This window comes from Ictidomys tridecemlineatus, chromosome 1 (assembly GCF_052094955.1).
Source record: "Ictidomys tridecemlineatus isolate mIctTri1 chromosome 1, mIctTri1.hap1, whole genome shotgun sequence".
NCBI lineage: Eukaryota > Metazoa > Chordata > Mammalia > Rodentia > Sciuridae > Ictidomys > Ictidomys tridecemlineatus.
Window position 1 is genome coordinate 30,197,873 of NC_135477.1, and position 15,927 is coordinate 30,213,799.

The following is a 15,927-nucleotide window of genomic DNA, read 5'->3' on the forward strand; positions in this document are numbered from 1 at the left end:
GTTTATAGCAGCACAATTCACAATAGCTAAGCTATGGAGCCCTTCAACAGGTGAATGGATAAAGAAATCGTGATATATATATATATATATATATATATATATATATATATATATATATATATATATATATATACACATACACAATGAGGTATTATTTTCAGCCATAAAGAAGAATGACTTTATGACATTTGCCAGTAAATGGATGGATCTGTAGTCGATCATGCTAAGTGAAACAAGCAATCCCCAAACACCAAAGGTTGAATGTTTTCTCTGATATGTGGAAGCTAACACAATAAGGGGGAGGAAGAGAATAGAAATTCAGGGGATTAGACAAAGGGAAATGAAGGGAAGGGAGTGGGGAGAGGAAAAGGAAAGACTGTGGAGTGATCTGACAACCTTCCTAGGTACATGTGTGAATGCACCACAGTTAATCTCACCATTGTGTATGTCGCTAGCACTCCCACTATGGTATATATATCCAAAGGGAACGAAGTCAGCATGTCAAAGAGACATCCGCACTCCCATATTCATTGCAGCTTTATAAGAGCCAAGAAATGGAAATAACGTAAGTGTCCATCAACTGCTGAATGGATAAAGAAAACATGGTACATATATACACAATGGAATATTATTCAGCCATAAAAAGAAAGTTAAACTCCATAAAACTAGAGTTCTAATTAGAATAAGACATATTCCCTGCTTGTATAATTCTGTCACAATGGACACTACTGTTATGTATAACTAAAAAGAACCAACAAAAAAGAACTCCCCCCAAAGAGTGGTTTTATAATATTATTTCCAAATTTTGATACAATGAATACATATTACATGTATCTATTATTACAGTCTCATACAAAATTAGTTTCTCCTAAAAATCCCCTAGTCTCTACCTATTCACCCCTTTTTTCCTACCCTCAAACTTGTAGAAAGCCTTGATCTTTTTATTGTCTCCAGAGTTTTCCTTTTCCAGAATGTCATTTACATAGCTGGAATTACACCATATGTAGCCTTTTCAGATTGGCTTCTTTCACTTAGACTATAGTCCATTTTTAACAAGAAGTAGTTATAAAATTGAAGGCTGTATAATTTATGTGATCGATAATAAGGGAAAGAGGAAGGAGAAAAGAAAATGAGAAGGGAAAAGAGAAAGATCATGTTGTTGTTCTGTTTTGTTTTTCCATTTAATTTTACAGTCCCCAACATCACTACATTCTAGAGCTCTGTGTTAGGAACGGCAAAATCGTCCCACCCCGTGTGGGCGTTTTTGCCTGTAATCCCTTCATCTCCATCAGCAGCTTTTGCAAACTACTGCTGAAGAGAGCAGGCAGAGCAGCCCTGGCTTTCCCAGTAGTAGGGTGGGGTGGAGGATACCAGCAATGTGACTAAAAATGAACCGACCTTCAGACATAGCGTGGTCTAAATCCATGCAGAGGAAAGTCAAGAGTCCCATCAAGATGCAAGTCTAGTAAAGCACACTCCCACATTTTGTTATCAGACTGACAACTCAGCTGATTTGTTTAAAACTTTGCACATGGGTCAGTAAGGGCTTTAGTTTTCTTATGCAGTTATTTTGCTTTACTTTGGCAATTAAAAGGTTACAGTGGAAAAAGGTCTGATCTATCACAGTACAGTGGTGATTCAAGGATGGTCTTCTGACCAGCGGTGTCCCAACCCCTGGGAACTTGTTGGCAATGCAAATCAGGTGCACCACAGATACACCCACATCTGAAACGTGGGGGGCAGGGCCTGGCCAGATACCATTCATTAACCCTGTAGGGGATTCTGGTGCAGTTTAAAGTGAGAACCACTGATCTATCAGATTCTGGAGTTTATTTGATGAAAAAAAAAAAAAAAAACCCTGATAAAATAAAATGAAATGAGGCCGGAAATAAAGTTTTCAAATTGTTCACTTAACTAAATACAATATAATTCCTGCTATTAACATTTTTGTTTAATTTTGTTTCTTACAGGCAACTTCAAAAGATGGTCCATGATATTAAGAACAATGAAGGAGGAATAATGAACAAAATAAAAAAGTGAGACTCTATTTAAATATTTATGTATTTAAATAAGTCAACCCTTGCTAAGTGAGAGAAGCAAATACAATAAGTCAATCTGTACAGGGAGGTGCAACCTGTTTAGCATGTCGCCCACCCTTTCTTGCTGGTGGCTGGAAGCATGGGTTAGGTCTGTGTTCTGGAAACAAGGCCATGAGTGGGCTGGTATTCAGGGGAAACTAGGGATTTCCTTCTCACCAAAGAAGAGGTGAGCTGTGCTCATTCAGGGTGCCCAGCCCATGCCAAAGCAAGATACCTGGAGAAATCCAAATAAGAAGTCACAAAACTCAGCCCTCACTTTTTTTGAGATGCCATAACTGTCACCTACATTTTGATTTCCACTTTTTAAATAATTTTAATTATCAGTGTTTTCAACAAGCACATGGGAAAGGAAAGCTAGAATTCCAAATCTTCCTGTACACCAAAACCCCTTAAGCTTCTTACAGAGAAAATAGAAATTCTATGTGCCTGCACTTGCCACTCAAAATCTAAGTCAAAAGGAGAGGCAAATTAGTATTGTGTTCAAGTTTTGTTTTCATGAAAGATTTGGCAGGGAGGGAAAAAAAAATGAAAGAATTCAGAATTGTTTGAAGTCAAAATTGCCCACTTCTCACAATCTTACCTTAACCCACTCCCCAGAAAGAGACGTTGTCCTGAGTGAGTTCTGTGTGTGTGTGTGTGTGTGTGTGTGTGTGTGTGTGTACATATGCATGTGTATATATATGTGTATATATGTATACATATATATACACATATATATTCGGGCACACATATTCATGCACCAACATAGTACCTATGCACATTTCATTTTTATCATGGTATCATGCTACATACACCATTCTACCAACTTGCTCTGTTGGATTTGTTTATTTTGGTGCTGGGGATTGAACTCAGGGGAAGTTTACTACTGAGCTACATCCCCAACCCTTTGGATTTTTATTTTGAGACAAGGTCTCGATAAGTTGCTTAGGGTTTTACTAATCTGCTGAGTCTATCCTCAAAGTCACGATCTTCCTGCCTCAGCCTCCTGAGTTGCTGGGATTACAGGCATGCGCCACGGCACCTGGCTATGGGTTTTATTTAATGCTTTGTCATGGACATCTTTCTTTATTAGTAGGTAAACCACATTATTTTTCCAAATAGCTGATCAGTAGTCTATCATAAACATAATGAAACAAACGATATATTGGTGGACATTTTTGTAAGGGAGAGGATGTGAGTTTAAACCTTCTTGGAGGGCAGTTTGATCATATCAATCAAAAATTTCTAGTGGGCTGGGATTGTAGCTCAGTGGGAGAGTGCTCACCTAGCACATGCAAGGCCCTGGGTTCGAGCCTCAGCACCATATAAAAATAAATAAAGTTATTGTGTCCAACTATAACTAAAAAGAATAAATATTTTTTTAAAAAATTTCTAGTGGTAGAGCATTTGCCTAGCACGTGCTAGGCCCTGGGTTCGATCCTCAGCACCACATAAAAATAAATAAATAAATAAAGGTATTGTGCCCAACTACAACTAAAAAATAAAAATTAAAAAAATTCTAGCTGTTTATTTCCATTTAACTGTCACAAATAACACTTTAATAAATATTCTTTGCAGACTTGGAGTATATCAGTAAACTAAAGTCTTAAAATAAAATTTATGAATGGAAGGAGTTTTGCCTTTAAATTTTTTTATTGCTATTACTAAATTTCCTTCCCAAAATTTTGTGCCAATGATAGTGTATAAAAAAGTTCATCTCTCTCTGTCTTCAGAGCAGGGTATCGTCATTCTTTGGGACTTTGCTGAACTTCAAAGTCTGAACATATAAGTATGAAGTCACTTTTGGTGGTATTTTTAGACTGAAAACTATAAATGAATCTCAATATGTAATCAGTAATCATCATAAAGCAGTTAAAATGGTTTTCTGCTTGTCGGGCAGTGATCATCTTATAGAGGGGAAGAATTTGTCACCTGTTCTGTCCTGTACTGGGAGAGGTGTGTGATTATTTTCATTTATTTCTTTTATTTTTATTTCTTATTTATTTTTTTGGTAACTGGGATTGAACCCAAGGGTGCTTAACTACTGAGCTACATCCCCAACCCTTTCTAATTTAATTTTTTAAAAAATTTTGAGACAAGGTATCACTTGTTAAGTTGCTGAGGCTGGCTTTGAACTCTCAATCCTCCTGCCTCAGCCTCCCTAGCTGCTTGATTACAGGTGTGTGCCACTACACATACCTGGCTATTTTCATTTATTTCTGATACATACAGACTGTCATTCTCCATGAGAGAGCCCCACTAATCATTGTTATGATTACTGGTGATTCTAGATTAAGTGTCTCATAGTTACCAGACTTACAATCTTCCGGTTCTCAATAATATGAAGGGTCTGCATAGAATGTTTCTCTGTTCCATGGTTGGTCATGTTCACGGCATGTTCACTGATAATTTCTATTTCAGACTTTCTGCCTATTGTACCCCAGAGCACTTTTACTTGACAAATCATGTTTCTTCTCAGTCTGGCAAACATGGCTGCTGTGGGCATTACCCTGGGTGAAGTCAAGGGCCCCTTGATTGAAAGTGACTTAGAATTAAGCTCTCACTTGAAGCCAAGGCGACAGGTGCGCTCTTGAAAGGCGGAAGCACAGCCGAACACACAGCTTCCTTTTTGCAAGACCATGACAGTTTTCACGGGTCTGTGGCCACAGGAGCAGAGAAAGACAGTACAGCGTTGGGGTGGTGTGTAGCTGCTGGCTTCTAAGTCAAGTTCAAACCACTCCTTTTATTCCCAACCCGTATTCAGTGGCCAGCAGTCCTTTCTTGAGCTTGGTCTTTATTGAGAAATGATTTAGGGTTGTTAAAATACCCTTTCTTTCCTTTTATGTAATGATGGCAATAGTGGATAAGAGTTGGTTTGTGTGTTTTGAATTTTTACTGTTTCATGAACTGACCTGAGCACCAGACCCAGATTTTTTTTTTCCCCGAGACACCTTGGCCAATTTTTCCCTCCAGATCTCATCATAAGTTTAATGATAATATTTTCCCAGCATACTCTGTTGCCTCATAAGGAGAATTGAATGAAATAATAGATATGAGAGACTATAGGGGGGCACTCAAGAATTTCTGTACAAATAATAATGTTTTTCTTGGCAAAACAATGATTCTAGTTTGTAAAGTTTTTTCTTATTTTAATCAAACATGAATTTCTGTGCTATATTTCTTGAAAAAATAAATTTTATATATAATGGTTACCCTGTACTGCTTATATAAAGGGATATGATATTTTAGTCAGACAAAGCTACTGGGTATAAGCTTTGTGTATGTATTTAAAATTCCATTAAGCAAGCCATTCTTAAATAGAATGGGTAATTATTATAAAAATAATAATCTATAAACCTTACATCTTGAGATACTCGGTGCTCACTTATTTGTCATGTTTTTAATTGGCCCCAAAATAATTTCGGCCTAATACAACTAAAGTGCTATTATAGCTGATTTTTGTCCTCTTATTTAAAGCATTTGTAAACTATTAAAATACAGCTCATCTTCTCTTACCTTCCTAGCAGCCAGCCAACTCTTATCTTCCTTGAACCTCTGACTCAGTGCTTACTGCCCTTCTGACCTCTCAAAGTCCCTTGACCACCCAACTCCACCAAGTCATGGCCACATGGTGCACTGGGGAGCTCGGGAGGGGTGGCAAACCTCTGACCAGTGGCTTCGCTATGTTTTATAGCACATTAAATCCTTCAATGTGTTGGGTCCAAAGAGGACTTTACTCTGTCATTTGTTTGTCCTCTCTATGTATATTGTGTGCATTGGCAAGAGTTGTCCTACCCACTGACCCTTGGTCTAATGGTTTTTATCTATAGGTTGAAAGTCAAAGCACCTCCAAGTGTTCCTCGAAGGGACTATGCTTTAGGTAAGAGTATTTCTAAAATACTGTAACTGATTTTTGACTAGTTTAATGTTTATATATATATATATTTTGTTGGAGAGGGAAATATGTTCTACTCATTTGAAAAAAAAAAAAAAGATGCCATCTTGATTTCAAGAATGACCCAACCCATTAGACATTTGACTGTAGTGCAGATGTAGCATTCCCCTGTCCCTCCCTCCCTCCATTCATCCATCTCTTCAGCTACTTATCATCTATTAGGCATCTTGCATGTCCCAGGCATATACAAGGTCTTAAGTAGAAACAGGGTTAAACAAGTTAGCTACAGTCTCCACACGCACAGAATTTATGTCTAGAAGGGAAGATAGCTGATGTTAGAAGTAATTACAATTCTGTGTGGGATGGAAAGTGTGTAGCAGAGGGACCTAATCTAATCTGTGATAGGTGATGCAGGGAGGGACGTCTTCCTCTACAAAAAGTTGTTTAAATGCATACTTGAGGGAGGTTGAAAGGTTGAGGGAATAAATTGTTGATTGCCTGCGGTGACTCAGTCTTCTCTGAGTTTAGCCTACAACCCCATTCCAGCTAGCATCAGCTTTGGTGGGAGAAGGTTTAGTTTTGTGAACAAAGTAAAATATCCAACACACTTTCCTTTCCTAGAGAGATGGGAAGATAAGTCTAAAATCTTGATCTATAGCATTAAGTTTAAAGATGGATGTTTTCACTGAGGAATGTATAGACATACGTTGCCTATACATTCCTCAGTGAAAACCACAGAATTTGGGCTGAGATTATGGCTCAGTGGTAGAGTATTTGCTTAGCACATATGAGGCACTAGGTTCAATCCTCAGCACCACATAAAAATAAATAAATAAAATAAAGATATTATGTCCATCTACAACTTAAAAAATATTTAAAGAGAGAGAGAGAGAGAGAGAGAGAGAGAGAGAGAGAGAGAGAGAGCGCACAAGATTACAGACATCCTTCATCATTCTTCCTCTGTGGGACCACAGCTAAAACCAAATCATAACCTTAAGTGATGATCACTTTTTTTTTCTGTCACTGATCAAGATAGCAATGAATAATACAGTTGAATGGGTAAATAAACAAGGAGAGAAGTGAAATACAGTAGATTCTTCTTATCATGTAGAAAAATTCCAACGTACCCAAGTCTACTCACTAATTCATAGCATTTTCCCTAACTTTAGAGTATTTTTTGACTTTACCAACCAGTCAGTAGGTTGAGAGTTGATTAGGGGATTCCTGTGTAGTTTGGAACTACAGGACAGGATCCTGTCCTGTGTTTTACAATTTACCTAATCCACAAGTCAAGAAAGCTTGGTTAAATGAGAACAAATGCATTCTTCTATCCAAGTTCTGAAGAAAGAAAAACAAAAGAATGAAAGAAAGCAAATCAGAACTGTCAAGTATCTAAATAGGTTTGATGGAAAAATTATGAAATTATGGCATCTTAGGATTTAAAAGAAATTCCAGAGTTTATATAAGACTTAAACCCTACTCCCCACCGCGTCCCTTCACAGAGGAAGTCCAGTTTTTGCTCCAACACCTGCAGTGATGGTTTCTCAAACCTGTGTGGTCCAGTGAGGGTGGACAGCCCTGGTTGGACATGGATGGGATTCATTTCCTGTGGCTTCCTGTGTCTATCCTAATGGCCACACAGTACAAATCTTTAACTAATAAAGAGTAGAAACAGTTGTTCTGTGCAACTCCAAAGCACCAAACTGAGAGTTAGGACATTTGGATAGTTTCTTCCTTCGAATAAACACCTCCAGGTGCTTCTGCTGTTCCCACAGGCTTGGACTCACTCAACAAATATTTCGTAAGTGTGTCCCTTGTAACTCTCACTGTGTTAGATATGGAATAGGGAACAGAATATAGTCTCTGACCTTCAGGTGCATAATGACTAGTGGGAAGCCAAATAATGCACCAGACTGCAAGCAGATAGTGTCATTTCCCAAGCGTGGTAACTGCTATGAAGGAAAATGGCAGGTGCAATCATGGGAGTCTCTGTCAGGTGGGGACAACTTAAGCAGTCTAGGAAGGTCTCTCTGAGAAGGAGGTATTTAATTCAAGTTCTGGGGGACAAATGTGCAAGAATGTTGTCACTTGATGAACTAAGAGCATCGGAGATGCTGGACACAATGCTAGGAGCTCAGAGTCAATTCTTGGAAACCTATGTAGAATGATATTCGTGACTTCAGGATGTCCATCTCTCCCAATTGTCCCCTTGTGCTCACCTGTCTGCTTGCTCATCCCTTCATCCTACTGATTCTCTTAAGTATCTCTCTAAAGTCTCTCCCTCTCTATTTCCATAGCCACAGCTCTGTCCCCCTGCCCATCATTTCATACTTGTCCTAAGGATTCTCCTTGATTCCTAGTTTCTTAATTCTTAATTCCATGTCTCCTAATTCTCATCCTCCACCAGAGAATTACTCTGAAATAAAATCACCAATAAGAAGCATTGCACATCTCGGAGCCCAGTTGCAAGGTCCTTGATGTCCAGTCAATAACTGGCTCTGGAGTTTGGAACATATCCCTCTCCTGGGCTCATCTTTATTATTTGGGGACTGAACTAGGCAATCTGTTAGGATCTTCCAGTGCCAACCCTCTGCACCTCTATGGAAACAGATCTTTGGGGCCAGCAGCCCTGTGTTGAAGTGAGCCCCTCCTAAAATTCCCTGGCTTTAGGAATTTGCATCTTCCAATCTTCTTGATGCTCCAAGTGTTCTTTCTTGACCTCAGATATCTGCTCTCTCCCCTGAAATACTCCAAATAGTCTTGATATCAGTGCCTTTGGGCGCGATGTCTCTTGGAACACAGAAACATGGCCCAACTTAGAAGATGGGTTTTCTAACCTCTTTCTCTGTAGCCTGGCAACAGCAACAGAATATACAAACTTGTTAGAAATATACTATTGCTTGGCTGATGCAGTGGTGCATGCTTGTGATCCCAGCTTACTCAGGAGGCTGAGGCAGGAGGATTGCAAATCTGAGGTCCACCTGGTAACTTAGTGAGACCCTGTCTCAGAATAAAATGGAAAAGGGGCTGAAGATTTAACTCAGTGGTGGAGTACTTGCCTAACATGTGTGAGGCTTTGGGTTCAATCCCCAGTAACACTTAAAAGGAAGAGAGAGAAATATCAGTTCTGCAGTATGACCACTGCCTAAGAATGGGCATTTTAATAAGAACTCATGCAGATTAAAGTTGAGAGATCTTGCTAAAAACTGCTCTTTGTCCTTATCAATTCTCTCAACCTGAAAGGCAAGTGGGTCCCCCCCAAATCCATTGAGTCCAGAATCTCTGAAATTCTTACTATTTGCTTTGCCAATGAAGTCTGGCCCAGTCTCTCTGCTCTTACGCTCAATTCCTGGAAACTGTCTTTTGGCAAAACCACCATCACCACCTGCAGTTAGTCCCCCCAGCCCTCTCTCCCTTGCCCCTATTCAAGTCTCAGGAGCATTTCCAGCTGCTTCCCCTGAGCCACAACTCCCTGCCAGCTGCATGCCCAGAGCCTCAAAAATCAGCCCTGAAGCTCCTCCTGCACCCAGGGAGTCTTCAAGGACCTCTGTGATCCCAGTGCTGGAATATCTGAGCCCACCAAACCCCCGAACCTAGGAGGCCAAACTACTGCTCTCCAGAGACCTGTGGAGATGTGGTCCCCACCTGTTTCCCCCAGACACTGGAATTATGTTCAGTTTTCAGTCCTGGAGGGAAATGGCTTGCCTAATCCCTCTAAGCCAGGAGTAGGTTGACGTTAGTGATGCTGACTTCCCCGGGGCAGCTGGTGGACAGAGCTAGCATCCAGCTAAAAGTTGTTAAGAGAGTTGTGATAGTTCCTCCCCTACTTAGACTGCAGAACAAAGCTCAAGGTAACTAAATAATGGAGACCTGAGGCTTCAGATTCAGATCCACCAACCCTGACTGCAAGGACCTCATGGTTGGCCCTCCCTGTTGGTCTCAGGGAGCTGGCTTGGCTGTGGGAAGGAAGAAATCCCAAACTTGTGGGTATTTACTCTGCTCTGGGCATTATGCTAAGCTCCTTACCAGTATATCTCATTTAATCTTCCCACAAACACCATTATGCAGAAATTACTGTCTCAGTCTTGCAGATGAGGAAACTGCATCTCAGAGACATTAAATAACCTGCCCGAGGTCACTCCAGCCACTAAGGGGGAAACCCAACTCAGTCTCTTTCTACTGCTTCTCCTTTTGAACCAAGCTAAGAGGTTTATACTTTTCTAGAACATGTATTATTGTTCTGGAGGCACCAGGCCCTGACATTAACCACCTCAAGACCTGCTTCCCAGTTCCTGAGCCTTCACAGCTGAACTGTCTCCTACATCTTTGAAATGTGATATCAGGCTTGGGACATAGGGCAGGGGACGCTTCTTCAGAGCTTTTGAGGGTCATTGCAAAAGCCCTCTGGTCACTCCACAAACCCCTGTAGGGCCCAAACTGAACAAGGCCTCTTTTCTTGTACCACTGGCCCCTGATCTCCAGGGGCTGTTGTGACATTCCAGGAGGTCCATCTTCTTCTTCTCTTGCTACTGATGCTACGTAGGGAGGGCATCAGAGCAATTATAAGAAAAAGGCTCCATTCGCACATTCAATTTGAAAAACAGTATGAAAGTTCCTCAAAATATTAAAAATAGGAACTTGGGGTTCAGCTCAGTGGCAGAGCATTTGCCTAGCATGTGTGAGGCTCTAGACTCTATCACCAGTACAGAAAAAAGGAAGGAAGGAACAAACGGATGAACTACCCTATTATCCTACTACTGTGTGTGTGTGTGTGTGTGTAAAATGAAATCAATATGCTGAGACATCCACACACCCATATTTAATTTAGCATTATTCATAAGATCCAAGAAATGGAAACAGCCTGAGTGTCCATTAACTACTAAGTGGATAAATATAGTACCTATACACATGGTGGAATACTCTTCGGCCATAAATAAACAACGAAGTCCTGTCCTCGCAGCAGCCCTGAAGGAAGTGGAGATCACTGTGCTCTATTAGCCAGGCACAGAAAAATGAGTACCAGGATCTCATTCAAACATGGAATCTAGAAAAGCTGATTTCACAGCAGTTGACGGTAGAACGGTGGTTTCCTAAGGCTGGGGGAGTAGGGAGAGGAGAGGGATGGGGAGGGGTTGACCACCAGGTGCTCATTCACCATTAGATAGAAGCAAGAAGTTCTGGCTGCCACAGAATAGGATGGCTCCAAATAGCCACCGTGTACTGTACATTTCAAAAAGCTAGTAGAAAGGATGTTGATAGTTTTTATTACAAAGAAATGGCAAATGTTTCAGGGGATGCTTTACCCTGATTTAAATATTATACAACATATATATGCATCAAAAAATCACATTACCCCATCAATATGTATTATTTTTATGTTTTTATGTGTCAGTTAAAAATAAACTTAATTTTAAAATAAAAAAAATAAAAATTCCTCCCACTCAAAAAAAAATTAAATTAAATAAGTGTTTATTTGTTCAAAAAGAAAAAAGAAGGAAAGGGAAAAGACGCCCAGGGGGCACTTTTGGGTAAATGCCCACCACAGATGCAGAAGGGACACAGCCATCCTTGTCCACTAGAGAAGTGAGACCTAACACTGCTCCTGCCCTGCCCTGCCCTGCCCTGCCCTGCCCTGCCCTGGCATCCTGCCCAGGCCAGCATTTTCTCAATTTTCTATGTCCTTGTTTATGCTCTAATGTGTGGGTACGGCGAAGCCAACACAAAGCGCTGCCATATTCAGGATGAGTCCTGCCCGGGGAACTAAGAGTAGAAGAAGGAAACTTGGACTCAAAGGTGTTTTAAAAACTTAGAAGGTTCTCAAGGATCACCCAATCCACACTTCTCATTTTAGGGATAACTGGAGGCCAGAGAGGCAGAGTAACCACCCAGGGTACACAGCTGAGCCAGGACTGTAGGCCCCATTACTGTACCCTACTCCCCTGCGGATGATTCCTTGAAAGATGAATAAACATACCGACAGAGGAAGTTCCTAAGTGTTAAGTGTTTAGACTCAAAACACCCCTCCTGGCCAGCCTGGCCCTGGCCTTGTCCTCTGCCTCTATACTAAATCACATCACTCTCTTCCTCAGGGTGGTGCTTGGTGGAACAGGCCTCTACTGCCTTCCCATAGGCTCTGTGGTTTCTTCAGGTCCCTGCATCTATCCCCACACCACTGCCAGATGCATGCCTGCCTCCTTTCCTCCCTCCCTTTGGCTTCCTGAGTGCCACCACCAGCTCTGTAGGGGAAGAAATGTGCAGGGCCCAGTGGTCCAGAGCATGGCCTGAAGAGCAGGACTGAGGACCCAGCTGAGGCCAAGACACCTCAGGCATCTGCTCTAGGGTCTCTGGCACTCCTGGGGACTTGGGACCCAGAGGCTAGATTCCCACCTGCGCTTTCCCCACTTTGCTCCAGGCTCACCACAGAGCCCTTCACTGTCCTTCCAGCCATCCCTCCCCAGTCTCGGAACTCCAGTCTGGTCAGCCTTCATGTCTTCAAAGCCACCCTCATCAGCTGCTCATCGCAGGGTGCACCGAGGCTGACTGACAGCCCGTCTAGCTCTGAGTTACCACTCAGCATGGCTTCCTGTGCCTCCTTGTGGAGGTCGCTTCCTGTCCACTGGCTCAGCCCTCCTCTAGGACTGACACATAGCCCCTGGTTAGCTAGTGGAGGAAGATGCCCCCCCTGGAATCCTGCCATCCTTCGAATGGTCCTACATCCAGCATGCAGCCAGGTGCAGCCAACCTTCACCTCATATGCAACATGCCCTTCTCTGAGCTTTCCCAGCACCTGGCAAAGAGTCCAGGTGCTAAGAGCTAATCAAGAAATTTTACCCTACTGTGGACTGTGCTCCATCTAATGCGTGGTCATGCTTTCAGTCTTCAGGTCTTTTATTTCCATTATGCAAGCTGCTTTGGTGTGAAGACCTTGGACTTTGGGGTCATTTAGGACGGATTGCAATCCTGGCTTTGCCCTCTGAGCACTGTGTGAACTTGGAACAGCTTTGCAACTTTCCTGAGCCTCTGATCCTTGATGTAGAAAAAAAATCTACCCTTTAAGATTTTCTAAGAATTGCAGAATGCAAATTTTCTTTTTCCAACATTCATTGAACCCTTACTCTGTCAGATAGTCTTCTGAGCACTTTGCAATATTCTTTCATTTTCATTCACTCAAAACTGTGAGAGAGGCTATCACCAATGTCCAGATTAGTGCCAAGGAAACAGGCTCTGATGTTAAGCAACTTGGCCAAGACCATGCTGCTGCCAGGTGGCAGGCTCAGGGCTCTGAGGTAGGCAGTCTGACCCCAGCACCCAACCTCCACCCCCTGTGTCTTGGTCTAGAGCAGTCACAGTCACTCCCAGGTGCCTCCCAGTACCTGGTGCTGTCCCATAGGTCAGGTTGAGCATGGGAGTCCCGATTGCCTGGGCCAGGCAGGCAGAGGGTTCCCTCCATTGTACACCATGGGATTCTGACATGACAAATGGAGCATAAGCCCATAAGTCCCAGAAAGGACACACTGGGAAAGGCTTTGCCTGACAAGGTGGCCTGACCAGGATATTAGCTCTCTGGGTGGGGTTGTGTAAACACACACAAACAATTAAACCACTGGCCCAGAGCAAACAGGAACTTAATCCTCCCCAATATTTTAGCCAATACACTAGAGGCTTTCTTGGGTCCATTTGTCTCGGTGGCCATACTGCATGATTGTCCCTAGGGCAAATTAGTATTGGTGGTGTTTTGAGGGCTTATTGTGACATTTGCAATATCCAAGGCAAAAATAAAATTAATCCTCATTGTTTGCCAGGTTTTGCAAAGCACTTTACAGGTATTGTATTACTTGATTCTCCCTAAAACATGAGGCAGTCCCTATTGTTATCCCTGTTTTACAGTGAGAAAATTGAGCCTTGAATGATATTAAATCCTTGCTCCAAGGCCAAGCAGCTAGTACAGAGCAGAGCCGGGATTTGAACCCAGACTGCCTGGTTCTAAAACCACCACCTGCACACTTCGGGAGGCTCCCTGACTCACCAGAGAGCCAGCCATGACTTTGGGTCTAGTACTCTAGGTCATGGCCAGCAAGCTTGTGACTTTGCAAGCATAGTACTGTGAATTGCCCTTGGATTAGACAGAAGTAGCTAGGTGGGTGGGATGCCATCAGTAACCTCTACCTCAAGGCCCCTTTTACCTTTTCTTGCCTCCATTGTGCCAAGATGTCTGGACTGGATCATTCTTGCTTTCCCTGGGTTTTATCTGAATGCTCTGTGGAGGGCTAGGCAGTTCACATGAGATATCAGCAACAGGGGCCAAGACAGGTAGCCTGGCCTCCAATTCATCCCCTGTATTCACCAATCATGAGGTTTTTTTTTGCAACCTCTCTAAGAGAGGCCCAGACCTCTTAATTATAAAATAGAGACAATAACTACACATACCCAGTGTTATTATCAGGATAGATTTTTATAACATTAGCCTAGCACCCAGACCATAGGAATCCATTATTATCATCCTGATTTTCATTTGACTCATTTATTAGATCATACTTTGACCAGTGCATGCAGTTCAAATGCAAAACACCATCCAAATACAAAGATAAGTTAGATAAGCCTTGCTTTTCAGTCCAGAGAGACACAAACAACCTAATCATAGCCCAGGAGAGGGTGAAGTGCTTATGACTACAAGGCTCCAAAAGAGATGCAAGGGGCATGCAAGAGGGCCCAGAAGAGAGGGCAAATGATTGTGTCAAGAGGTTCTAGGGAAGACTTTATGGGGGAGGAAGGATAGGAATTTCCAAGGAGGAAGGACGACAGGCTAGGCAATGGCATGAGCAGAGCAGAGAACTTCTGAAAGCGCACACTCCCGGGAGCAAGCTTCCTGGTGCCACTGTAAGCGGGAATGGAAGGCTGCAGCAAGAGAAGTCCAAGGAGGGACAGTGGGCGGAGCATTTGAATGTCCCGATGCAGAACCTTGATTTTATTCCATAGGGGATCACAGTGATCCTTGAGGAAAGGATAAGCATGATCTGACCTTTGTTTCAAGAAAACAACTAAAACTGAAGGACAGATGAGTTAGAGAAGAAAGATAACGGAGACAGAGAGAGGAACCAGTTAGATGATTACTGCAACCAAATTCACCTGGTGGTAAAGTAGACCCTGACTCACTGAGAAAAGGCTCAGCAAATCTGATTTAGGAAGGTGAGGCACTGAGTTTCATACAGGCATTGTCTAAAGGTTTCTATTGAAATGTCAAAACAAAAACATATGGTCAGTTTATGTGATGGGGTAGAGGCTAAACTCAAAATGTGTTTTGGAGGAGAAATATTCAGACCTACCTTATTCTTCAAACTTATAAGTTACTTTAGGCCCACAGCCTGTCACATTCATTTGTATGTCCCCTACAAACCCCAGGACATTGACTGCCATATGGTTTGGGGGTTCAGAGAAAGAGCTTTGAAGTCAGTCTGCAGGGTTCTGCTCCTGCCCTTTACTCTCTCTGCCTTTTACTATCTGACCTTGGGCACATGAGTTATCTGCTCTAGGCCTCAGTTTCCTTACAAGATTTTCGAGGATGCCAAAAAGGTGCAAAGCTCTGATAACATTGCTTGGTACAAGTAAAGCTCTGGATGATTTTTTTTTTTTTTAACAATAACAAAATCAAACTTGAAATCAGAATGTGAATTAAGACCTGTCTCCCTGTCCAGTGCTCTTCCTACGCCATGTTGATTCACATACTGATCCAAAGAAAGCCTTAGAAGCCATGGAATGGACTGCAGTTCTCTACTGAGTTATTCTAAGGCCCCAGAAGTGTCCCTTGACAAAGACAGGCACAGGTCAGAAGCACCTTGGCTCTGCTCCAGTGGAACTTTATGATTTGAGAATCAATTAAAAAAAAACTAGAAAAATAAATGAACATCTGACTGCAATAATTATTTAAGGCTAAGAAAAAGGCCCCAGGAGGCCCCA

The 15,927-nt window shown here is 42.1% G+C and overlaps 2 protein-coding genes across 10 annotated transcripts in view; one reads left to right on the forward strand and one right to left on the reverse strand.

The window, feature by feature from the left end:
- Dntt (DNA nucleotidylexotransferase) overlaps positions 1–15,927 on the reverse strand; it is a 193,361-nt gene that overhangs the window by 88,256 nt on the left and 89,178 nt on the right. The gene's annotated exons all lie outside the window — the stretch shown is intronic.
- Blnk (B cell linker) overlaps positions 1–15,927 on the forward strand; it is a 68,678-nt gene that overhangs the window by 20,309 nt on the left and 32,442 nt on the right. For all 3 annotated transcript variants that reach the window (XM_040273756.2, XM_013362857.4, XM_005335282.3), the window contains 2 exons: positions 1,971–2,036; positions 5,909–5,958. In XM_040273756.2, coding sequence (XP_040129690.1) covers positions 1,984–2,036; positions 5,909–5,958 — 103 coding nt within the window. In that variant the 5' untranslated portion in view covers positions 1,971–1,983. The remainder of the gene's footprint in view (positions 1–1,970; positions 2,037–5,908; positions 5,959–15,927) is intronic.